Source organism: Micrasema longulum, unplaced genomic scaffold (genome assembly GCF_059751315.1).
Source record: "Micrasema longulum isolate JH-2025_06_02 unplaced genomic scaffold, ASM5975131v1 h1tg001040l, whole genome shotgun sequence".
Classification (NCBI taxonomy): domain Eukaryota; kingdom Metazoa; phylum Arthropoda; class Insecta; order Trichoptera; family Brachycentridae; genus Micrasema; species Micrasema longulum.
In genome coordinates, this window is record NW_028278228.1 from 185071 (window position 1) to 212054 (window position 26984).

At 33.7% G+C, this 26984-nt stretch overlaps 1 protein-coding gene across 1 annotated transcript; it reads left to right on the plus strand.

The window, feature by feature from the left end:
• The first annotated feature begins 1641 nt into the window (after positions 1-1641).
• Positions 1642-23334, plus strand: Psa (puromycin-sensitive aminopeptidase). The gene is made up of 10 exons (XM_088232946.1): positions 1642-1886; positions 2021-2973; positions 4430-4619; positions 6257-6508; positions 13298-13375; positions 14636-14800; positions 16483-16760; positions 18597-18816; positions 21499-21621; positions 22289-23334. Exons 1-10 carry the CDS (start codon positions 1764-1766, stop codon positions 22499-22501), a joined length of 2595 nt encoding a protein of 864 aa, XP_088089072.1. The 5' UTR covers positions 1642-1763; the 3' UTR covers positions 22502-23334.
• Positions 23335-26984: the final 3650 nt, after the last annotated feature.

A 26984-nucleotide genomic window follows, 5' to 3' on the forward strand; every position in this document is an offset into this window, starting at 1 on the left:
AAAACACACACACATTCAAAAATATTAACTCGAAGCATCTTTTTACTATTTCTATGGCAATTCAAAAAATGAAAACGAGCGGCTTGACGTGTTTTACATAAAATTATGATTAAAAATATAGTGTTGGTCACATTGGAAATATTGTTTGGGCGCGAGAATACAAATTTTGATGCGAACAAATACATTACATTTTTTTACTCAGTGTGATTAATTTATTTAGTTTTATTTTGTCATAGATTATTTTTAAATACCTACTGTATATCGTCGGTATACTGATAAAACCTCAGAATAATAATACACCACCGGCTTATAGAGTCACCCATATGGACAAAAACCATTCAATGATTATCAGCCACGAAGTTAGCTACAGTTTACACCAATATAACAGGTACTCAGGTCGAGAATTACAAGCGTAAACTGAAACCGCGGTTTTGGTTATACGTTTGTTGTTAAACCAAAATTTAGAACGCTATTGTTTCGATGTTATATTTTATGTTAAGGATTACTAGCCAGGCTATATTTCGTTTTGAATGTGTCTATGTGAGTGTTGATAGTAATTTGTTGTTCCAAAAAATAAATCAATCAATCCCCAATCACATCTTACATGTCATGCTAAATAAAAATACATATTACACACACCCAGTGGTGCACGGAGCACTGTATTGACCCTACAATTGAGGCGTATCTGGATCATTTTCGGTACATGGAAAGTAAGGTGATCAGATGAAATATTGCAGTACCACATCCACCCTGTTAGGAATCGAACACGGGACCTCCGTGGTAGGCGAAAGATCCAACCACTACACTACGAAACAAACTTTTCTCAACTCGATAGAGCGATGGAGCATCTCTATAAGAGGGTGCGAATTATTACTCCAAGGATAGAACCCTCTAAATGCATTATTGCCTATAGGTAGTAAGAAAAATCTAATTTGAATTATTGACTTAGGTAACGAAAGTATTTCAACATATTTTTAACATGATACATACTCATGGAACCATTTTAGTTCCTTTGAATTGTTTTTATGGTTGAAGTTTCGAAATAAAAAAAGATAAATGGAATTAGTGCTTTTTTACCTAGAAATATTTTTATAAAAACATTTAGTCGGTTTTTATACATACCTCGGAAGATTTTGAAGATTTTATCAGTTGATGATGCTCGAAAGATGACATATATAACTGCATTTTAAACATTTCAAACTTGTTTTCTCAAATTTTGTCATTTGGAGGGTTTTATTAGTATACCGACAATATTCAAACAATAAAATAAAAAGTTTAATAAAACTAAAAACTAATATAACATTAAATAATAATATTCAGCATTAATTAAAGCAGATTCATTGAGTAATGAGAAAATTATCCGTTTTTGTCCGTTTGGTCCGTCATCTTTTGAAATGAATGGATTAGGTACCTACCACGTTTTTAATCATTTTTTAATTTTTACCCTAACCTTAACTTTATATATTATGAATTAAAAGTAATTTTGAAAATCTTTTAAAGGAATGTCAGTATTATTAGTTGGTCCTAGGTTATGTTCAATTTTCGGGCTCGTAAGGATAATTTCGAAAAGTCGAACAATCTCTCGCCGCGTGTTGATTCACGACGAGTCCCGTTATTCGAGTTTGAGCGGCGCGCAGCGGCAATCGCGGCGATACGTGTCAGCGGTGCAGCGGTTTACTCTGTCAGTCGGTCGTTACGGTACCTGTCCTCCTTGTTTGAGTGTCTCGAAACCGGTGATATCTTATAAACAACAAGAACTGAAAATGCCGGAGAAGAAACCTTTTCAGAGGCTTCCAAAAAACGTTGTGCCGAAGCATTACGATTTAGAGTTGAAGCCCAATCTGGAAACCTTTAAATTCGATGGGAAAACATTCGTTAAAATTGCGGTGAGAGATTGAATTTGCAATGTCACGAATATTGGCGTTTGTTTAGAACGTTTTTGGTCGCGTCGCTGTTTTCTGTTTGGAATTAGTATATGTGACGGAAATGTAATCTTTTATATTAATTTTGAATTTTTCAGGTTAAAGATGAGCCACGGCAGATTGTATTGCATGCGCTAGATTTAGCGATAAATAAAGCCGAACTAAAACGTTCGGACGGTGTTACTGTGTCACCTGCCGAGATCAAACTTTCCGCGGACGACGAAACAGTAACTTTAATCTTTTCGGATGCTATACCTACCGGAGAATGTACCATGTACATAGAGTTTTCGGGAGAGATAAATGACAAGATGAAAGGATTTTACCGCAGCAGGTACTTGGGCCCTGACGGTGACGAGAGATATGCCGGAGTGACTCAATTCGAGGCGACCGACGCCAGGAGGTGCTTCCCTTGCTGGGACGAGCCCGCCATCAAGGCGACCTTCGACATCACTCTCACTGTGCCCAAAGATCGAGTGGCCCTCTCCAATATGCCCGTGAAGAAAGAGTCGCAGGGCGGTGACACGAGAACCGTCTCTTTCGCAACGACTCCCATTATGTCAACATACCTCGTGGCGATCGTCGTAGGAGAATACGATTATGTCGAAGATACATCCAAAGACGGAGTTTTAGTAAGAGTGTATACTCCGGTTGGGAAAAAAGACCAGGGTGTATTCGCCTTGGAAGTTGCATCCAAAGTGTTGCCTTACTATAAGGAGTACTTCAACATTGCGTATCCTCTGCCGAAGATAGATTTGATCGCCATCGCTGACTTTTCCGCCGGGGCTATGGAGAATTGGGGCCTGGTGACGTACCGCGAGACGTGCCTGCTAGTGGATCCGCAGAACACGTCGGCGGTGAGCAAGCAGTGGATAGCGCTGGTGGTGGGCCACGAGCTGGCGCACCAGTGGTTCGGGAACCTCGTGACCATGGAGTGGTGGACTCACCTGTGGCTGAATGAGGGCTACGCCACCTTTGTGGAGTTCCTGTGTGTTAACCACCTGTTTCCGGAATACGATATTTGGACTCAATTTGTCACAGAAACCTACATCAGGTGAGTGCGCTTCGTTTCCTTACTGAGAATAATGGAAGTTAAATCAGTCATTTGCCATTCGAGGTTCATTTTATTAGTGAAAAAAAAAATGTCTACCAGTACTTTGTGTCTAAAAACATGAAATCTGTTATTAATTCTTATCTAAATGTTCATCACTCTGGAACGTGATTTGATAACATAATATGCTTTTCATATTAATTATCTATTCAATTACATTCACTTGCTCTGCTATAATAATTTTGGATGTATTCCAAAATTCAAAATAAACAATTCATTTTTACAAATTGCTAAGTTTTTCGACAAGCCAACTAATTTTTTTTAGCTTTTCAGAACAAACTCGGTTAGCCATAGGAAAGTGAACATATTTATTTAATGCTTATGTTTTCTCGCATGCGCATTTCTCAAATAATTCTTACCGATTCAATTATAAATTTTTTAATCTTCTTTCTATTTAGTGACTAGTATTATAATAGGGAATTTTTTTTCCAAGTTGTACAATAAATGTAAATAGTATTGTGAACATTTATCTACAAAATATTGAACATTTTAATCATTGTAAGTATATGAGTAGTTTATTTCTAAAACCCGCTATCTTCGAACCAGATGATTCATATGTATTATAAAGACATTCTGTTCGGAGGACTCCTATTTTGTACTTAAATATTGTTTAACGTTGACGGCAGACCATTATTCAGATACTAAAACCATTTTTTTTCCGTGTGTTCAGTAAAATTACAGATTTAAAAAAAACATTTAGGTTAATCTTACCTTTCAATTATATACATGTAATGTTTTTTGTTTTGTTTTTAATAGCAATATTTTAATATATTTACCTCCAAACGGCATAACTGGATGACTTAGGCGGTGATAATACATGCACAGTGATAGATTGCCGTCGACAATAAGCACATTGTATAAAAAAAGTTTATTACTAAAAAATAAATTAGTGTAAAATGTATTGACAATTCTTAATAGAAGATGTATTCACATATCTTTGAGACATATTATAAAATTTTATTATTATAGACATTTAACAAAAAAAGGAAAAGATGAATGTTGTATTACTAAACATAGTATAACAAAAATAGATCACTGTACAATATTATCATATCAATCTGAAAAACTATCATCATAACTTACTCATGATTAATTTGTAAGTTAGTTTTAATATTATAATAAATACTAAAAAACATCATTGTGTTGTTTTCACATTGAACAATGCATTATCTATGGCCAATTGTTTGGTGAAACAAGCGAACAATGCAATATCCGCATCGCATGGGAAAATCCATTATCTCTTTAGCAGTTAATACGCAAATTGAGTTTATTTGGGTTATTTGCACTCTTTGCCGATGTTTCAGATCGCATTTCAGCATCCATCATCAGGGTTTATGTAATGAATTTGTATGGGTTTTGGGAAAAATCAAAGAAATTTAATTCGAAAAATATTTTTTAGGGCTTTAGAATTGGATTGTTTGAAGAATTCTCATCCTATTGAAGTGCCTGTCGGTCACCCCGATGAAATTGATGAAATATTTGATGATATTTCATATAACAAGGGAGCGTCTGTCATCAGAATGTTACATCGGTACATCGGTGATGAGGATTTCAGGACGGGGATGAATTTGTATCTCACAAAACATCAGGTATTTAAAAAATATTTTTAATGTAATTTTATACAGTATTATGTACCATTAAATTCATCATAATGGTATAATGATGATGACAGTATAATTATAAGTCAACATTCATTTCACCTATCTCCACATATTTATAAGTTTCTTGATATTGCCACTGGCTTATTGCTTCATATCAGGGTATAATATGTTGAAAATATTCAGCCCAAGACAGTAATAGGCTTTTTAAAAAAGTGCGGTAGAGTTTACAAACCTAGACTTGGTTGTCGGTATGGCTGTATTAGTTAGTACCATATTTGTATAATATACCTATAAATGTTTGAATCAGAAATCACTTTGTAACACTTCACGAAGAAATATTATAAAATAAATGATATTAGTGTTACGCGTGTAAGTTTATTCTATTAAAGTAACACAACTGTACATAATATAAATAAAAGTATAAAACTGCATTGTATCACCCGTCGATAGGAGAGTGCTCTACCGAAACTAAAGTTGTGTTGTTTAAATAGAATAATCTTATATGTGTAGCACTAGTAACAAAGTTTTTATCTTATAATAATTTGTTTAGTTGATCAGGGATGGTATTCTGGATCTTCTCTACCTTCTCTACCCTATCGATTAATTTGACGATTTTTATTTACTTCATATAATGGCCACACTGATGATTAAACATCAAACAAATACCAACACGTGCAACCAAATATGAAAATTTTCATTTAGACCATTATTGCGACCTTAAGCATTACCCAAAACTCTCAATTAGGTTGGATTGACCAAACCATATTCGTTTTTTCCCATTTTTGAAGCAGTTTTATACACCGTTTGATGATTAATCGTCAGTGTGGCCATTATTTTTGCCATGTGGTCAAAATTTTCATAAAAGTTTTTATGTTAATTTTTTTTTTTAACTTTGAAGGTTCAGTGATATTTTGTCAACTTGCTAAATTTTATAGGCGATAATTTAATAATTAACTGATAATTAGAAAAAAATAATTGTTTTTGTTGGAAAACTGCTTCAAATTTTTAGCCCATTTTATGCAAAAAAAATCTGTGATTAAAAGTGTTGAAGCAAACTTTCATAACAAATGGAAATTGTGTTTTGGAGCATACTGTATTTTCTGTTTTGTTTCAACCTCTGTCCTGCATCCTCGCTTAAAAGAATGTGCGGTCTGACTTTTCTACATACAAAAGTATTACTGTATTTTTTCCCTTGATATTATTATTATGCTGGTTTATTATTGATGGTTTTTTTCTTACACATTACAGATATATCCACATTTTGTGTGTCCTTAAGGTTTTTTTTGTTGATAAATTGTTTTTTTTAAAATTGAAAACCCTCACAAGCGCCTAGTTTTAGCTGCCGTCTTCGGATGTACGGCATACAAATATAATAACTGTTTTTGAATAAAGCAAAATAAAATTTCTTTCTGATAATCTTATAAAAAACAAAATTGGTTCAGTTTTGGGGTGTAGAAAACATTGATTTTGACGATTTTAGTTAGAAATAATCAGTCCGACGTGCAGTTGTCTTTTTCGCACAATATTCAGGAAGGCATATGCGAGAGAGTGACATAAAAACAATATGCAAATATTTATTAAGGTACTCTACTCTGTAGCTCATTTGTGTTTTTGTGATTCTTCAGTACAGCAACACCTTTACTGAGGACCTGTGGGCGGCCCTGGAAGAGGCTTCCAACAAGCCGGTCGGCGCCGTCATGTCCACCTGGACCAAACAGATGGGCTTCCCCGTTGTGAGGGTCACCTCTGCCCAGAGGGGCCCTGACAGGGTGCTCACCCTCAGCCAGGAGAAGTTCTGCGCGGATGGAGGGCATTGCAACCAGGACAGCCTGTGGATGATTCCGGTCTCCGTTTCTACGCAGAAAAACCCACAGGAGGTGAGATAACTTTTTATTTTATTAAAAATATTGGAGGTCTTATTATTTATCTAAGTATTTCAATTTATTAAATGTCGTAAATAAATATGTTTTTAAATGGGAATCCAGTTGTACTTGGACTAGGGTTTGAGTAATGGACCTTTGATTTGCGAGTTAACAACCCAGACCCTCTTAATCCACCAATTTTTTTTTTGTTTTACCCAAGATTCCTAATTACATTGGTGAATGACAAAGTTTAGTACTACCGGAAATTGTATTTTGAATTTTTTTTTTTGCACCTAAAACATTCAGTTGTACTGGAAAACTTCTCTGAATTGCAGAGCCAGATCTAACAGGATCTAGTGCTCTGTCACTTACTGAAAAGGGACAGGAATGTACACATTCATAAATTAATACAAGCATATTATTCTCCCCTGCCTTGTAAGCAAGTGTCTGGTTCTTTGTGCCAACTGAATCTACGGTAGACCCGGCTCTGCTGAAATGTACAAAAAAAGTTTTGAATTCACATATACCTATGTCGTCGTGATTAACAAATTAGTTTGTCAATCAAAAATAACCACTTGATCATAAAAAAATCATCAGATTTCGTAGAACCTTAATTGCAAATGTTTACATGAAAAATCTTCTGATTTTCAGTACAATGAGGAAGAAGTTTAGTATTTAAATAGGTATCGTATTATCAGCGCTATGATTTTCTGAAGTTTTGTATTTCTGAAATTACTCCGCGTGTGATGTCTCAAGTTCTGATTCTTCTCGGTAAGTTCTGCCGATTGGTCCATTGACTTACCGTAAACTGGAAGTCTTTCACAACTCTCTTATTATTACTTGATTTATATGAACTAGTGATGTCCTTCAAAGTCGTTTGTTTTAATTAATATATTTTTTTTTCATACATTTTCAAGAAACTTTGTTGTAAAATTTAATGCTCTAATTTTTACAGCGCGTAAGAAAACATTTTTTGTATCTAATTTCCTGTAAGGCTGAACCTTCTCATTCATTATTTATACACTCTAATAACATCGGTTTGGTGTAAGAAGGAACTAACACAATAATACTAATAGGCAGTGGCCTGCCAGTAAGGCAAGTCCATTTTTTATTCAATTCACTTGTGTGAAAACATGATGTACACTTTCTTTACTACAGTAGTTACAGTCTACAAAGCACCCAGAAGGCATATTATGACATATCATAAAGATAAACAGTATCTTGTGAAAATATGCACGGCATGTCAGGCAAGCCCGGCTTATAGGCTTCTATGAAACTACTGCCATTGCTTATAGGTACACACAATTAAAAATATTTGTCAAAACTTTAGTGTTTAACTTTATACCTGTTTCACTTTTACTCTTTGTATTATTTAAAAACCATTATTATTTGTTAAAAAAAGTACTCCTCTTCTAACCATGATGGGCCTGCCACACACTCGACGAGTGGTATGGGAAGCGAGGAAGGAGGCAGAGACGTAGTGTGGCAACATTACTCGTCATGCCGCTCGTCATGCTCCTCGTCGTGGCCATCGCTCCCTATTTTGTCGGTTTTTTGAGCGCGAGTCAAAGGGCCAACAATGTGAGCGCGAGTGGGGGCCACATAATCGCGCGGTCATAGTACGCATCGAGCGCTCACACAAGACGCTCACGTCATTTTTATATGATGTATATTTCTTTGTATGACATTTTTTAAACTATTTTTTGTATTTTTTTTTTTTACAATATACAGAAGAGGTGAAACAAAGTACCTATTAAAAAAATAAAGGAATTACGTAAAAATAGCAAACAAAAATCCCAGAAAGGCATGGCCTGTTCGTGGGTATACAAGAAATGTTTATGAATTTTTGCTCCTATAATAAATAGACAGATATAATATTTTTGTGTTATATAAGAAAGAGAAAAGAAAATATTCTGTTAAAGACTATAAGGTACTTTTTTATTTTAAAGTAATTAAAAAAATATATAAAAAACATAAAAATATTCCATCATTTCATATTAATATACATTGATATAATTAGCTGTACTAAAAATGCATCGCGCGCACGCTGTCACAGTTTCATCGTCCATTGTATAGAAAGACAAATGACAAGTGAGGAACGTCGCGATTTATTGCGCGAGTAGAGCAGTGTGTGGGCGGAGAGGGCGACACCGGGCGAGAAGGCGGCAGCGCGAGGGGCATGAGCAGCGCAAGGAGCATAGTGTGGCGGGGCTATTAGAGCCGTCTCTCTCTTTTAGGTCAAGTGAGCTGTTACTATCAGACCATTTCGTAAATAGCTTGTGCTGGAAAAATGAGAATGAGAAATGGTAGCGTGATATTTGAACTTTCAGACCTTTGATCCGTGAGTCTACAATACTACCACGGGTCTACAACCCGGTTCAAAGATTACATATTTTATAATTTTTGTTAAATTTATTTTATTTTATTAGTGTACACGGCACCCTTTTATAAACATTGACATATATACATTAAACATAACAGTGTTCTATTACAAAACTATAAAATAATATACATATTACTCAGTTTTTAAATTGATATTAATATATAAAGTTTATATTTGAAGCACTAACTTTGTGGTTATTCATTATAATAAAATAAATAAAACAATTTTAAATTTATTTCAACAGAGAGGGAAAGAGCTTTCGTGAAGAAATTTGGAAGTCTAGGCATTTACAGGGCTTATGACCTGTCATTGGCTGGTTTAAGTGGCCACTTTACACACTGTGTAACATTCACCATTCTGCCCATGTTTGAACATCCACATTTCCTCAACTCTTCCATCTGTTGACTTTTGTGAAGTGAAAGAGCTGAAACCTTTATCACGTGGGTGAGATTCATCCGGCTGAACCAAATCACCTACTAGGCAACGCCTGGAAACAATTTTCCAATTTTTATACTTCTTCTTTTACCAGGTAGTAATTCAACAATGTTTGATTATGTCCAAATGCTTGCAGACTGGCTGGATTTCCTCCCTAGGGAGTTGTTCATATTTAAATTTATTTCAACAGAGAGGGAAAGAGCTTTCGTGAAGAAATTTGGAAGTCTAGGCATTTACAGGGCTTATGACCTGTCATTGGCTGGTTTAAGTGGCCACTTTACACACTGTGTAACATTCACCATTCTGCCCATGTTTGAACATCCACATTTCCTCAACTCTTCCATCTGTTGACTTTTGTGAAGTGAAACAGTGTGTAAAGTGGCCACTTAAACCAGCCAATGACAGGTCATAAGCCCTGTAAATGCCTAGACTTCCAAATTTCTTCACGAAAGCTCTTTCCCTCTCTGTTGAAATAAATTTAAATATGAACAACTCCCTAGGGAGGAAATCCAGCCAGTCTTCAAGCATTTGGACATAATCAAACATTGTTGAATTACTACCTGGTAAAAGAAGAAGTATAAAAATTGGAAAATTGTTTCCAGGCGTTGCCTAGTAGGTGATTTGGTTCAGCCGGATGAATCTCACCCACGTGATAAAGGTTTCAGCTCTTTCACTTCACAAAAGTCAACAGATGGAAGAGTTGAGGAAATGTGGATGTTCAAACATGGGCAGAATGGTGAATGTTACACAGTGTGTAAAGTGGCCACTTAAACCAGCCAATGACAGGTCATAAGCCCTGTAAATGCCTAGACTTACAAATTTCTTCACGAAAGCTCTTTCCCTCTCTGTTGAAATAAATTTAAATATGAACAACTCCCTAGGGAGGAAATCCAGCCAGTCTGCAAGCATTTGGACATAATCAAACATTGTTAAATAAAACAACTTTGTTTTTAACCACTAATTTTTATTTTTCACCGACCGGTTTAGTGAACATGATAGAAATAAAATAAAAAGGAATCAATGCATTAGTTTCGTAAACCTTGACAAAGAAGCTTGTTTGCTTTGAAACCGGTCGGTGAAAAATAAAAATTAGTGGTTAAAAACAAAGTTGTTTTATTTATTTTATTATTTATGATATTAATATATTTTACTATTTTATAATACTATGCTATAAATTATATTTAACATACTTAGGTAAATAAAAATAAAAAACACGGTCAATTAGGCAAATGAGTAAAAATCATAAATTCTTAATTTGTGCGTATTGTTGCAATGTCTTGATATTGAACGCTCTAAGTATAATACAAACTGTCTTATGCTAAGACTTCAGGGGTTCACAATAATAAAAATAATAATATTATTTTAAAAAATCCCAAGTTGCAAGAATCTAGTCATACATATATGAGGTGTGTTTAGAAAATGACGGGAATTTTTTAATTTCAAGGGTTTGGAGAGTCTGATTGTAATAATTTTACATTATAAAGTATGCTAAAATTTTCAGCTGTATTCATTGTTTACTTTGTGGCAGCCGCTAAGGTTGTCTAAAAAAATGACAATCGGACTCTCCGAACCGAAATTAAAAAATTCCCATTATTTTCTAAACACACCCCGTATATATATTTAATATGTATTTATTATTATATTCCTACAAATTAACATAAATATTTAAGCAGTAATTAGATTCCTAAACTATTTCTTTAACAAGTTTAAACCTGATTTGGCTACTGTGAAAAATGTCAATATGACTGATCTGGATCCCTAGGCTATGCAATCTTGGAATAGGTGAATTAATAGCATAATTTTTGCAGCAATTTCTATGTGAAATGGCATGTCTAGTAGTCCCGTCCCAACAGGTATTCCGAATTGTTATAAAATATATCTTTTAATGATTTTTTCCTGGGATGTTATGCAGTCATCAAGGACTATTCTTAATTCTATGCATCAAGGTTCATCTTAGCTTTATTTATATTTAATGCCCTGTACTATAAATTAATTCCATCATCATCATTCCCTTTCTGAACCTAATGGTGCATAGGGCACTGGATTGGTACACCAATCGCAGCGTATCTTGATAATTTTTGTTACATGAAGATGAGACGATCAGTCTTACGCTTCAGGTACCAGTCCGGTGACTATGAAATATTCTAGTGTGAAAACACGCTTTTAAATAAATATTTCAAATCAACCGTGTCATGAATCGAACCCGAGACTTCTTGCATGGTAGGCTAACGCGCTGATCATTACACCACGAGGCCGAAATTTATACCAACTTAGCATTACTATTTTTCATTGTTTTAACTGTACTATTATTTGTGTTTTTTGTTGCATGCTGAAATAAATAAATAATAAATTTCTCTATGTAAATGTAAAGATAAATTATATAGTAAACAGGACAATAAGATTTGTGATTTATGCTTATCAACCAACCGCATAATGAAATTATGTATTATGTTTGTAGTTCAAACCTTGTATGTGATTGTTATATTGTTACTAATCTCTTAAAACATTTTACAAATTATCACCTTTACATAAAGTATACATAATTTATCAGTTTTTATCACCATGTGTTTTATTATTTAAACAGTTTCTATGCACACATGAAGACAATAAGAAATGTAAGAATAGAAATGTATATTTACGCTACATTAAATTTATTTACCTGGTTTTGTATGCTGGGTAAATTAGATTAAAACTATGCATACTGTAAGCTGGGGTAACTTTCCCAGTTTTTTCAGTATCTACTACAAAACGCTGTTCAAATTTAAAAATTAAAAATTAACATTGTATGTTGCTTATATTATAAACAAAACATATACCTACACAATGATGTATCATTGAGTATAGACATGTTACAAATGTGAAGAAAATGGCATTGCAATTTGTGGGTAATTGCTTTCTGTGCCTTCATTCTCCAACAGACTTTCATCATGATCAGACGTGATGCTACTTAATTATATATATAGCTATAATTAAAAAATGTTTTAATTGTACTTCAACTGTGAAAAACAAAAAAGATGTGTCGTTTTATTCGTAAATACAATCCAATTTATGGAATAAATGGATATGTAATTAGCTATATTTTGAAGCACATTTTTCAAAATGTTGACAGTTGCCTGCTAGTGTTGTTTTTTTGGTAATGAATTACACAGAAATAAATATGAACTAAGGAAATATGTGTATCTCTTTCTTAGATGAAGGATCGCATGTGTATCTCGATTTAGTAGGTACTGTACAAAGTAAAAATGCACACTATCGTTACTGCGGGCTGGATTGGTAGTGCCCGCGGACCATAGTTTGACGAACCTTGCTTTACATTATTATTTCATACGTAATATTTTTTTTTTGTAATATGTATGTTAAAAATATAAAAGTATGTTAAAAATAAAAAAGCCGCATCCTCGAGAAGAACCACTTTTATTATAATTTTCACCAGTAACCGGGTTTCGTCATGACTGACATCGTCAGAATGGAATTCAACATTCATACGTATTTTTATTATAAACCTGAGGATGTTAAAACAATTGCTCGCAACCCAACTAATTTATGGGTACCCGTCGCAATCGTTCTACACAGGTCGCAGTGACATCAGAGGCTCAAATAGCACTGACCTCTTATCTTTCAGAATAAGAATAAATATAAAAATAAAAGTTATTACATAATCATTTTTCATTGTTTAGCTTCTTTTGTGTTTTTTTTCAACCTTTTAAAACTTAAGAGTATATTTCTCAAAATTGTCTAGTGGACATTCATTGTCTTGCAGTGGATTCTTCAGTCTAAATATTATAATTGTACTTGAAATGTTATTGATTTTTAAAAAGAAACACCCAAATAACACTCTTCACTGTAGGAAAACTGACTTATTTAACTTTGCCTGATATAATCAATATGATTGTTGTGTTTGAATACATAATTAAGAAATAATAATAGATATTGAGGCTGAGTTTGATTGACACATAATTGAACAATGTACAATGCTTTGATTGCAGGTGGCCTTAACAACGGTACTCGAAAAGAAGACTCAAGAAGTTGTACTGAAAGGTGTTTCTGAAGATGAATGGGTCAAGGTAAATAATATAATTTACAAGTCATAAACAATTATAATAAAAAGAAACTTAATTTCGTATTCTGACTAAAAAAAAAATATTGCTAGGATAAAAATATTAAAATGTCTGGCTCAAGAATCAAAACATTATGCGCTTTAAAATCTTTAATAATTTGGCCATCCACTGTATGTATAAACAGGAAATAAAAATATTTTTAAAATACCATAAATTATAGTCACCCAGTTAGTATGAGTTGTAGCAATATTTTATTTATTGTAATTTTAATGAAGTACAGAATTCAAAATGGGACAGTGGAAGTTGTTTATAGGTTTTAATTTCATAATACTTGATGGTATGTATTGGATTTGTTATTCATTTATTTAAATCATTCTCCTGAAAATTGATTTTTTGTTTTGTGATGTAATTGTTTACATAGATGTGTTACCGCATCACACCTTACATTATCAAGTCACTGATTAAATCTGAGAACATATTCGATTTCATAATCAAACAGTGCAATAAATATTGTTATCTTTGTATTCTTTCGTTTGCAATTGAATAAATAAGTGTTGTGCATTTTGCGAAATTCCTGTGTTACTTTCTGAACTCGCATGTATACATTCTGCTCTAATTTCAGTGATTGATAAAGTATATTTGAAATTTATTGGATTATATTAATTCTGTAATATTTGCACTTTTTGGAATTATAAATTATATTGCTTTATGTAACAAAAATTTATTGAGATAGGCTGCAATAAGAAAATTATAATGATAGGGAAGAAAATCATTCTGTGTAAGATTGGAAAAATTTTAAAGATTTTTTTTTTCATGAGCAAAAATATATTTTTTAAACACTATATACATATACAGTTTATTAGTTAGGGCATATTGCCTTAAATAAATTTCTTCCTACCGACCAAAACCGTTCAATTGGAGAAAATCAGTGGTATGTGAACATATTGTTGGTATATTTTTATATTTTCAATGTAAAACAAAATATTAATAAACGGATATATTTTTTAAGAAATAAAAATTTCTACACTATACTATGAACAGAGGAGGGGGTAAAGAGAGAGGAGAAAGGAAAAACTCCATCTAACGTAATGAAGTTATTATTTCTTCCGTGCGACATTAGATAATTTTTCTATTTTGATTTAAATTACGCATATTTTGAATTACCCGAAAACAAAACGTTGACTGCGACTGTTTTAATAATATAAATGATTCGTATTCCATTATGTTAATAATCTGAATAAACCTTTATTTGCTTGATATTTTAAGGTCAATCCAGGAGCAGTGGGGTATTACCGAACTCGCTACACAAGCCAGGACCTGGAGAAGCTGATATCGGCAGTCCGTATCCAGTCTCTTCCTCCCCTGGACCGTTTGGGATTGCTCGATGACCTATTTGCCATGGTACAGGCTGGACACACACCCACTGTGGAGGTTTGTTACCCTTTCTGTTCTAAACCACCAACATTGGTTTGTCAATTAGCATGGATAGACTTGAATACAGGATATCAATAGTATAGAAAAGATAATGAGTTTAGGCTAGTTGCAACAAAAATAGTTATGTCAAGTGAAATAATGCATACATTTTAGTAACAGAAAAAAATGTGGCAAATTAATTAATAAAAATGCTCTTTAAGTCTGAAGATTTTTTGGTAGGACAACACTTAAGAATAGACCTTCATTAAGTATAATAGAAAATGGCAATCACTAATATTAAAAATAGACCAAAAATTAATAAAGTATAAATGAAATGATAAAAAAATAAATACAGAACTTTTCTTCTTGCGCAACAGTTTTGCAGGCCCAATTACCCAGGCTTGTGAAAAATAATATTTTAATTGTTGTAAATGATCTTAATCTTACATTATTTACAATAAACATTTGCATTCCTTTGATTTACCCAAATGTTAAAAATTTTAAGGCATTTTGAACTAATTGTGAAGAATTAAATGTTAGAAAATGGGAATCAAGTTATAGTGGATTAGTGAGTTCGCAACAATCCAATGTTGATGTCAATGCACTAAAAACCTCCAATAGCCACTTTCCAAGCACAAAAGCTAGTCTCTTTTTGGAATGTTACAACTTTAAGATAACCAAATAAATGTAAATATATAAAAAATAAACATGTATCATTATTTATGTAACCATATTTATGTATGATATGCTTTATAAAAAAGTTTGTGACTTTCCGTATTTAATCATTTAACTAAATATGTTTAGTTTGTGTAAAATCACTTAAGGCTGTAAGTCAACGAAGTTAGAAGTAAGGTTCGCACTAGTATTGCAAGCACGCTTCAGTCTTGCCAACCTGATAGTATTTATTGGGGTGCGTTCGGTCCTCCACAGGCAAATTAATTGAATAAGATTGAAATTTATTGCATTTTGTAATAATGGAAGTCTAGCCATTTACGTGGCTTATGAGCTGTCATTGGAAATTGGCTGCTTAAACCAGCTGTTCGATCGTTGCGAACTCATGGATTTAATAAATATCAACATTACATGGCTTATGAGCTGTCATTGAAAATTGGCTATTTAAACCACCCGTTCTATCGAAATTCGATCGTTGCAAATGGATTTAATAAATATCAACATACCAACACGTAGAACTAGACAAAATACTCTATATTACTGCCGCCCTTCTCAAACCAACTATCTTTGTCACTCACCTATACCGCCCAATACACAGACTAGGGAATGAATGTACCTCTCATAAAGACATTTTAACTCTAGTCTCTGTGAATTCAAATCATCTGTATAAATTTTGTGATGTTCTATATTAACAATTAATTATATATTTTTATATTGACAACAAATATATTTTTACATTGATTTTTATTTTTGTATAACTGAACTCATTATATTGTAAAAAACACTTGTGCCGTATAATAAATAAATAAATTACCTTCTCAAAAATATTTTCCCTATCTGTAATAAATTTTGATCTTAAAAACTCCCCAGGGAGTGAAACTCAGTCTGTCTACAAACATTTGGATATATTCAAATAACATTGATGTTTCATTGCTTGCTAACCCATTGTTCAGCACCTAGTGTTCCTTAAAATAATTGGCTAATTCAGGGAACCAGCCATTTTCAGTTATGTCGCCGTCTGTTTCCAGTCCCTGAAGCTGATGGAGGCCTTCACGGAGGAGAGTAACTTCACAGTGTGGTCGTCCATCGCCAACTGCCTGTCCAAGTTGTCGGCGCTGCTGTCGCACACGAGCGTGGAGGAGGCGTGGCGCGCTTACGGGCGCCGGCTGCTGGGCGGCGTGGCGCGGCGAGCGGGCTGGGAGCCGCGCCCGGGCGAGACACACTTGCAGACCCTGCTGCGCAGCCTCGCCCTCAGCAGGATGATCTCCTTCCACGACGCGGAGACCATCGCCGAGGCAAAGAAGAGGTATATTAAATAAATTGTGTGCGACTTAATTTTTTTTTATTTGTCAAACTAAGCAAAATTTGTTTTAAAAGTATTTTTGTGCATGGTGGTTTTTTATAATATTAAAATTACTCCGCGTGTGACATCACAAGTCCTCTTCGGTGAGTTCTGCTGATTGGTGAATTGGCTTCCCGTAAACTGGAAATCTATCACAACACTATTGTTGATTGATTCGATGGTTCGTTTTTATTAAAATCTCTTATTTATTTTTTATACATTTTCAAGAAACTTAGCTGTACAATTTAATGCTCTGATTTTTTTATATCGAATATCCTGTCGCCCTGAACTTCCTCATTGACTATTAATTGTTCTTAAATGTCACATATGAGATTTAAGAGCATGTCAAATACTGATCGGACAAACCAATTGAGCATTTAAAGGTTGTTATGCAGAAAGCAGCCAGCTATAGAAAAGTTTTTTGAGATAATAGCACGTTTGTGAAAACAGTGAATAATCAAATCTACACAACAGTTCGAATGTTTTTGACTTTGACAAACGAAATTAAAACATTAGTTATTTTATGCTTCAAACAAGTATCTAATTACATATTTGACCAGTTTTAGTAGTAGTTTTAAAGTACCGTAAGAATTTTCTAGAGCTGCGGGTGTTTTCTGCAAATTGAAAAATGCTGTTTTTGAGATCAACACTAGAAGATTTTAGAAGGTGATTATGAGTTTTTTGTATGAAAGCGGCCTGGCTGTTTTAGCAGAACATAGAATTGACCTTACTGCACTCGATAACACCAATATCTATTTTTTTCAAAATTGTGGACTGGCTGCTTTTGCATAACTACATTTATTCACTATACTGTCTAGTACTTGACTGCAATCATAAGCAAAAAGGCAGTTATTTGCAAAAGTCATATTCTTAGCTATGACACTTTTTAGTATTTATCAACTTTATGCAAATATTAAAAAAAATGAAATTAATCATGAGTAAAAATTAAGGCGTGTCAATTGTTTCTAAAGCATTAAACCTGTGTGTCATATCTAAACTGAGATATTGTGTTTTTTTCTTATTGAAATATTTTTCTTACTAATTAAACTTATCAAATAGTTCAAAATTTCTTGTTCTACGTTACCTCATATTTAACTAATTTTGTGGTTTTTGTCAAAAAGCTGCCTTTTTGCTTGTATTGGTGCTGCAGGAATATCTAGCTCCGGACTAGGTTGGTCACCTCCATTTCATTTGATGGCATCGGTTTCTTGTAAAGGAGGCGATATATCTGCAACATCGGTTAAGTCTGCGTTCAGCGATTCCAAAATCCATAACAACACTTACCATTGATCTTTTGTTCTCTTTAACTTCTTTAACATCTCTGATCATGTCATCTTGCCTGGTTTTCTCCCTTTCCGTATTTTTTATGTAATGATAGAAGAAAACATTATTAGTGCCAATCAGCCCCAAACGAGGTTCGCCAACCAGCCCCAAACTGAAATCTCCCATTGATTTCTAATCTTCCACCAATATTAGTTGCGTGGTTACGAAAACAACTAAAAACTATTGTAGAATAACATATTTACACATTTAAAGAATGTTATCACCCAGCGAATATTATCTGCTTCGTGATAATATCCGCTAAGTTATGTCAAGTGGAAACTGAGATACTGGGTAAAGTAGAATATCAAATATATGTAAACTTACAATAGCAGAAAACACATTTTTTGACACAGAAATATTTGTATTTTTTGACACCAGTGTTCATAAATTAAAGTTTAAATGGCCGTTTGCCAACCTGCCCCTTCGCCTACCAGCCTCGGTCTTCCTTACTAAAGCTCCACTGTCTCTCTTTCCCAGGTTCAAGGCCCACATGGCGGGCACGGCTCAGGTGCCTGCCGACCTCCGCTCGGCGTGCTACCGCGCCGTGTTGCTGGATGGCGATGAAGCCACATACCTCCAGTTCCTGCAGCTGTACCGTTCGGCAGAGCTGCACGAGGAGAAGGACCGCATCAGCCGTGCCCTCGGGGCCATCCGGGATGTGGCTCTCCTAGAGAAGGTTCTCAAATTCGCCATGTCGGTGAGTCTTTGCAAGCTTTCGACATTGATCATAATGATGGTTTTCTTCTCGTCATTTCTATAGTGCCAACATTGAAACAAATTTTCCAAACTAAAATTTTCTGGCATGAAAAGGTAAAGAGGTACATGACACTCAAATTGAGAAAATGAGTTAAGTATGCAGTTCCACTTTATGAGGTCTACGGATGGTTGGGTGAAGAGATTCAATTTAGGAAAAAATATTTATTTCTATATTCTATTCGAAAGTACAGTCAAACTTGGTTATTACGAGGAAAATGGGACCGATTGAATTTGCTCGTTATAAACGTTACTCATTATACCAGAGAAATGTTTTTTTTATACAATCGCTATTGAACATTTTTACTAAGTAAACAAGTAAATATGGTACATTGATGGAAAATCCTGCATTTCTTCGTACAAAACCATTGGAGCAATGCGTCATCGACATTAGTAAGATCGCACTTTCTAAATTTTTTTGTGTCCGTGATATTCTTTTCAAATACAGACAAATAAATATCCTTATTTTTCCACAATGTTGACACTGTGGATGAAGATAGAGAACACTTTGTACACAATTCCACATTTTTCGCGCCACGTTCGATTTCACAAATAATTGCCACTTTTTCACGAATTGAGAGACACTTCCTCTTGTTAGTAGACATGTTTATAATTCAGGGGTTAAGTTTTAACTGATCTGGTCTAGAACTCATTTGACATCGCCCACTTGTAATGTTTATTGTGTATTGAAATAAGCATAGAACATTAAAAAATCTAAAAAAACCCGTAAAAACCCCCAAAACAAGCATGTCATTCATAAACTACAAAAGCAGCTGTAAATTGTAGCAATGTGCCGAACCGGCACTTACTAAGTTCACAAAGCTTGGATTTTTTAAAAACCATTTTTCAATATTGTCGGCGAAAAATCCAATTAGGTACTTAGACACATGCATAGCTATCATAAACATAATCCGATCCCAACGTCCGGCGGTATTTATCCTTTACGTTAGCCGACTGTTTGAATTTTATCACTTAGGTTTTTTTTTCGAGAATGATATTTTCAACAATTGAAGATTTTTTGTGTAATTTTTGACAATATTTTTGTTCGGTACGTCTGAGAAGTATCTCGTTATAACAGTGAATAATTGTATTGAGAAAACCACGAACTTAAATGTCAACTAATGTTTCCTCGTTACATCCGAGATCTCGCTATTTCCGTGATCGTTATAACCGAGTTTGACTGTACTTTTAGGTGGATAATTTAATCAGTAAGAAACTTTTAATGGTTCCCCTGCACAATCAGCTAGTGACCTGTACCTCTTTACCTAAATGCCATAGAATTGCTATAATTTATTTGAGTTGAGCACAGCCTCCTTTATATCCCAACCCCGGGGCCCTGATTACAATTTGGAAGTAAACAGAGTTTATCTTCAATTGTCTATAAAGTAAAATTGAGTTTTCTTTATGAAAATGTGTATATTTATATGATTTCATTTTCAAAACATGTTTAGTTACAGGGGTCACCAATAAAGATACTTGAGTTTTTTCATACAAATTCAGTGAAACCACAAAATTACGTCCCCGCAATTTGAGCATAGTTTTTATCCCATTGAATTTTGATGTATTTAGTACATTAAAAATCCAGTTTTACATTTATTTCCTGCAGTTCACGTCAGAAAAATTTGCTTGAGAGTCTGAATTTAGTTTCTATCACTATTAACAATACCAACTTTTTTATAGAAATTTGTAATTTTAAAGACAGTTTAATGTGTTTCGCGAACATTTATCATCGCCATTTTCATGTTTTTGACAACTCTGAAGTTAGTCTTTAGAGACTATATTAGTCATTATCAATATATTAGTCACTATACCAACTTATTGGTTGGAAAAAAATTACAATCCCCACTGAAAACTGACATCACAAGAGTCTGAAGTTAGTCTCTATCATTATACCAACTTGTTGATAAGTTAAATCTATAATCAAATGGTTGGAAAAAAATTACAATCCCCACTGAAAACTGACATCACAAGAGTCTGAAGTTAGTCTCTATCATTATACCAACTTGTTGATAAGTTAAATCTATAATCAAAATTATTGCCGCCATTTTCGTTTTTTTTTATTGTAATTTTGCAAACGTGTGTTTTATGAATATTTATTGCCGCCATTTGAATATGATATTCAAAAAGTTGCAATAAAAAATGGTTTAAACATTTCTGCACAATTTTTTAATAAAAAATAATTTGCCGAATTAATTTTTTTCACTACCCTCCATTTACATTTTTTTTGTCAGTCCCTTAAAAAACTTAATTTAGGGGTTTTACTGTATACACATTTTCGTCCAGAAAATTCTATTTTATTTCAATCCCATTGCAAACGGGTCCCAGCGGGGGATTTCGAACGCTATCTTCATTAATATGTATCGAGATGGTATGCTTGACCATTCTGCTATCTCTATATACCAAAGGAGGTATTACAAATCCAGCTCTACCTACATGTCGATACATGTTTTCAGGAAGATAATATGACTATCCATTAAAAAAAATGCAATGACACTAATAAATATAAATACTTTTCATAGTTTCAACGTTTCTTGCGAAGCGTTACCACTGCGTTCCACCTTAACTTGAATATATCTATAATCAGATGCACTGTTAAATTCATAAGATACTTATGATTTGTTTTCAGGATGATGTCAGATCTCAGGATACAGTATTTGTAATAATGTCAGTTGCAAATAGTCGCGTAGGAAGAAATCTGGCTTGGGAGTTCTTCAAAACTAATTGGAAGACACTTATTGATCGTTACCAGGTATGTTATTTGGAAATTCTACAGCTCCGCTCTTGAGCGAATTGAAATATCACAGGGCAACCTTTTTCTTAGATTAGTTTTACTAACTCTTACCGAGTATGTCTACATTTTTGTAAATATATATTTTTATATTTAAGAGTTACTTTTCACCATCATCATCATCATTACCTTTCCGCACTTAATGGTGCATATTGCGCTGCATTGGCACACCAATTGCATTGTATCTTGATATTTTTTGTTACATGAAGGTAAGATAATCAGTCTTACACTTCAGGTACCAGTCCAGGGGCTATGAAATATTCTAGTGTAAAAACACCTTTATAAATAAATATTTCATGTCAACCATGTTGGGAATCGAACCTGAGACCTCTCGCATGGTAGGCAACCGCGCTGACCACCACACCACGAGGCCGACTAAAGTTAGCTTTAGTTGCTTTAAATTCTAAATTATGTGAGTGGAATTAATGCCGAGTTTATTATTAATTTATAGATATAGTTAAAATATTAAAGAAAGAAGAATGAGATGTTTTAAAACATTTTTATCTTCTTATTCCACAGCACATTGTAAATATGGATTTGATATCAAATTGCATTTTTAATAGTTATTTTCAAGTTTCGTGACTACAGATGCGCAAAATATAATGGTTTATGTTATGCATTATTGCAGGGTGGTTTCTTGCTTTCGCGCCTCGTTAAGTGTACCACAGAAAACTTTGCATCAGAGGAGTCGGCTCTCGAAGTGGAGGAGTTCTTCAGAACCCACAACTCCCCCGGAGCCGAGAGAACCGTCCAGCAGAGTCTGGAGACCATTCGCCTCAACGCCGCGTGGCTCAAGAGAGACCTGGAGTCCACCACTGCGATGCTGCAGGCTTACAAGTAGATGGGATCAAGCATGGCTGTGTGGGTAGCGGAGTCCCGTGTCGGCGACAGTGCAGAGTGCAAGAAAGATGGATAAAAGGAACCGATTCTCGTAAAATATGAACAGAGGACTTCTCTTTTTTAATATCAATTCTGTTTGCATACATTATAAATGTGATTTTACTCAGCAAGACTGGAGAGAGCACTGCCCGGGCCCGTGCAATGTATACAGTATTATTATCATGAAATCATGGATATGTCATCCGCGTTTAGTGGAAGTAATGTGTGCAGATGTGATTACCACTCGAACAATGTATTTTCTAAGTTTTCAGTAACGAGTATTATAGCGGACTGAATAATGTGTAAACGTGTTGTTTTAAAATGATTCATTTTAATTTATGGTGCATTATTTAACTCATTTATATTTGCTCAATTTTTTAACGAATGATGATATCATTTGTGAATTCTGTTTATGCGCTAAGCGCTAATTTTAATGCTTCGAATTTTAAGTTTTTCTACTAACTTTGCACTTCCATCTTTTATTCTTATTTATAAAATCTCAATATATTTGGCCATTATTAATGTACAAATGATTTTAACCATTCAAACTTCAACATGTAAATGAATATTTTAGTTAATGTAATTATAGTAGATATGTTTGCTTTGAGAAATTCAACAATAATTATATTATTCCTTCATTGGAGAGGCGAATCCCAGATATGTTTTGCAATTTTGTTGTTGGGTTATAAATGTTTCTGTTACCAGTGTTATTATATTTTGTATTTGATGTAATTTTATTTCAATTAATCAGATTTTAGTTTTGAAAGCTTTAATAAAGTTACTGACAACATGAAATGCTAGTATTATTTCTCTAGTAACTAAATATTTTAACAAAACAAAATTATTTTTCCCTTTTTCACAACTGAACAAAAAGAAAAAATAAGGATTCAAAAGGGATAAGATATGTGAGCTGGATCAGAGATAGCATCGATGTTTATCCCAGATTAAGGAGAAGAGAAAAGGTTTGATATTATTTGGCAATGGAAAATGGTGGATGGTAATAATCCCTTCTTTTGTCGGCACAATGTGGAACTTCAGCCCTACGGGAAATTGGATACAAAAAATACCGAGTGAAAGTGAAACATGAAAATGTACGAAAAAAATAATAAAAAATATTGTAATAAAAATGAGCTACTTTGAACAACGCCACTAAGTTCATATGAATCAACCAAGCTAAGAGAGCTGTGAAAGATTTCCGGTAAACTTACCGTCAACAGACCAATCAGCAGAACTGACAGAGAAGAAGAGAAAGAGAACTTGAGACGTCACCTGCTGAGTGATTTCAGAAATACAAACCTTTGAAAAAACATAGCTCTGATAATACGATACATAAAATTAAAAAAAATAAAATTGGCTTAGTTTAGTAGTCTATTAACAAAGAAAAAAAAAACCAACTGAACTTCCCGAATACAAAAAACAAAAAAACACAACAAAAAAAGTTAAATCAAAATAGTAAGTAAAATAATTGTTGCCTTTTTGGCAAAATGGCAAAATCGGTTGTTTTATCCCACTTTTTTTATGCAGCCCTTTTTGTGCATTTTGACAAAAACTATAAAAACTTATTCATTAAACTATTTTTAGCCTATAGGTACCCATATAAAGTATTTAGTATGTCCAAATGTGTGTAGAGACAGACTGGAATCCACCCCCTAGGGGGTTATTAAGATTGGCAATATGTGTATGTCGCCGCTAAATAGTTGAATCAGTCACTAAATTGGGCGGCTAGACTGTTCATTAAATGCCGGCATTAAACTGAATGGCTAGGCCGTTCGTTGAATGAATTAGATAGCTCTATGTTCAACGCGTTGGCTGGTTGAAAGCTAGCCCTTTGGAAACGGCCGAACCGAAAGCCGCCGGATTAGGTTAGGATAGGTTTGGTTAAGTTAATAAAAAAATGTTTTATACTCAAGTTAAGGATTAAATAAAATAATAATTATGAAACTTAATCCAACCGATCCTAACCTAACCTGACACATAACAATTATTTTCTCCTCTGCCAAGGATCCTCAGAACAATTAACAAAATCTTACTAAGTAGTATTGTTGATGTGATTCTACAGCAAGAGCCAGCATTGAAAAAGCAAGCGGTGTTATCACTCCTGACTTGAGATGACACACTTGCCATGTCTGCCTAGATCATGCCGTGACTATACCTATTGTAGTTTGTTTAGGTTCAGCGTGTAAGTTCATTGTATTATATATCATTAATGCCACTCTATTAGGGCTGCCTGTTGATTGGCAAATAAAAAAATAAAACAATTATTATTGTAATTATAAAATTAAAAAGGCTATGCAACGCGTGTAAATCAGGCGAGAGTGTAAATCTTAGTCAAGTATAATTGATAAGATTAAGAGAAACGGTCTCTGAGATGAAATGAACGAATGGACGACGAAAGAATAGTCAACAAGTATATATGGCGAAATTGAACGGTAACGTGAGACGAGGACGACCAAGAAGACGTGGCATGATCAGATAAACCAAAATCTTAAGCCTGGTCATGTCAAAAGCGGACAGAACCGAAGGGCATGTATCACAAGATGTATGAATGTGGAAGAAGCTAGGAATATATGCCAGGATAGACGTGTGTGGCGGTCCATTCTCTCGTGATGGTAATAGTAGTAGTACGCGACGCGACATTCAGCCCTTTTCACATGGCACGATAAAATAACACAGGTGGATTTATTGTAATCATTGAGGTATATAGATTACACAAACATCACTCTATATAGATTACACAAACATCAATCTATATAGATTACACAAACATCACTCTGTCAGATTTAAAATTTACACTAAAAATGCATTATGTAACTAAGTAGACATTATAATAATTAATATGTATATCTCCCTTCCCCTCCTTATCCTCTCTTCAAGCATCCTTGTCCTAATCCCGCCCAATTTACAATAACTTACGGTTCTTAAAAAAAAAAATTCTTCAATTATTGAAAAATATTTACGAGTACATGAAAATAACATTTTTATATGTATAAACTTATATGTATTTATTTAATATAATATTTTTTCTTTACTAACTTTGTGGAAATCTGTTATTAGTTCTGAGTTTATACACTATATTTGTTTGTTTACTATAGTAATCAACAATTCTACATACATATTTATAAATATTTGATTTCCCAAATAAAAAAATATATTATTGATTGATTTGGTGTTTATTTTGTAGAACTCCATATTTAAACTTATAATTAGAAATCAAACACTGATTTGAGTCTACTGAACACTTTATTTTATTTTTACAAATATAAACATAAAAAAATAAAAACTTCGTGACAATTGTTTCGCCTTATTAGGGCATTTTCAAACGAATGTGAAGATTATTTGGATTGAATGTCCTTATATAGTTATATAATTCAAGGTACTTAAGTAGAAAATAAAAATAATCTTATGAACTATAGCAAGTACATTAATCTATTGATATTTTTTCGACAACAATTATCTAAATTTACAAAACTATAAGGCTTCATTAATTATCTCACAATTACTTGTATGTCAATAAATGTTTACTTTGTTATATTTCCCCCGAAATTCAAATACAAATACCTAAATTCCCCATTACCTATTAAACACTTAGCCTCACCCTTAACCATCGGTTTTTCCCTCAATTATGATTAATGTACTTGCTATAGTTCATAAGATTATTTTTATTTTCTACTTAAGTACCTTGAATTATATAACTATATAAGGACATTTAATCCAAATAATCTTCACATTCGTTTGAAAATGCCCTAATAAGGCGAAACAATTGTCACGAAGTTTTTATTTTTATATGTTTATATTTGTAAAAATAAAATAAAGTGTTCAGTAGACTCAAATCAGTGTTTGATTTCTAATTATAAGTTTAAAAAAATATATAACTTGAGTCAGCATGAGCGTTCGAAATATGGTCCCTCAACCTGCGGCCAATTGGCATATGTTTGATAGAACGAACTTTAGTCTGTTGCGAGCGTTCGCCGGCTACTTTTGAACTTTTGTTTCCTCGCAAATACTAAAATGCCTATATGTACGCTAAGATGCTACACAAATCGATCTGGAAAAGATAGAAAAAGCGATGGTTATAACCTTTCACCGGTAAGTAATGTTTTTCATTCATCTTAATCAATACTAGTTTAAAATATGTTACCAGTCGTAAGCTATCTCTTGTCTCTGTCCTGCTCAGTTAGTCGGGCGTATAAAAACGTTAAACAAAGGTGACGCGTATGCGGAAGGGAATACCGAATAGAACTTACAGTAGACCGATGTAATTGGTCAGTGCTTTTTACTGTACTACGTGTTTTGCTTGTCAAAGTCGACGTGTTATGACGTGTGACACTTGCTTCCTCCGCTGGTCATTCCCTTTCCTTTGGGGATGACTATTTGGCTTGGATATGTATGGAGTGTCATCTCTTTATATTATATCTCAATGATTGTAATACAAAACGAGATAATAG

Bases quoted from the DNA above. Each gene is read 5' to 3' on its own strand.
- Psa (XM_088232946.1), top strand. From the start codon at position 1,764: ATGCCGGAGAAGAAACCTTTTCAGAGGCTTCCAAAAAACGTTGTGCCG. The intron at 2,974-4,429 runs GTGAGTGCGCTT...AATATTTTTTAG, and splicing joins GTCACAGAAACCTACATCAG to GGCTTTAGAATTGGATTGTT. The intron at 4,620-6,256 runs GTATTTAAAAAA...GTGATTCTTCAG, and splicing joins TGTATCTCACAAAACATCAG to TACAGCAACACCTTTACTGA.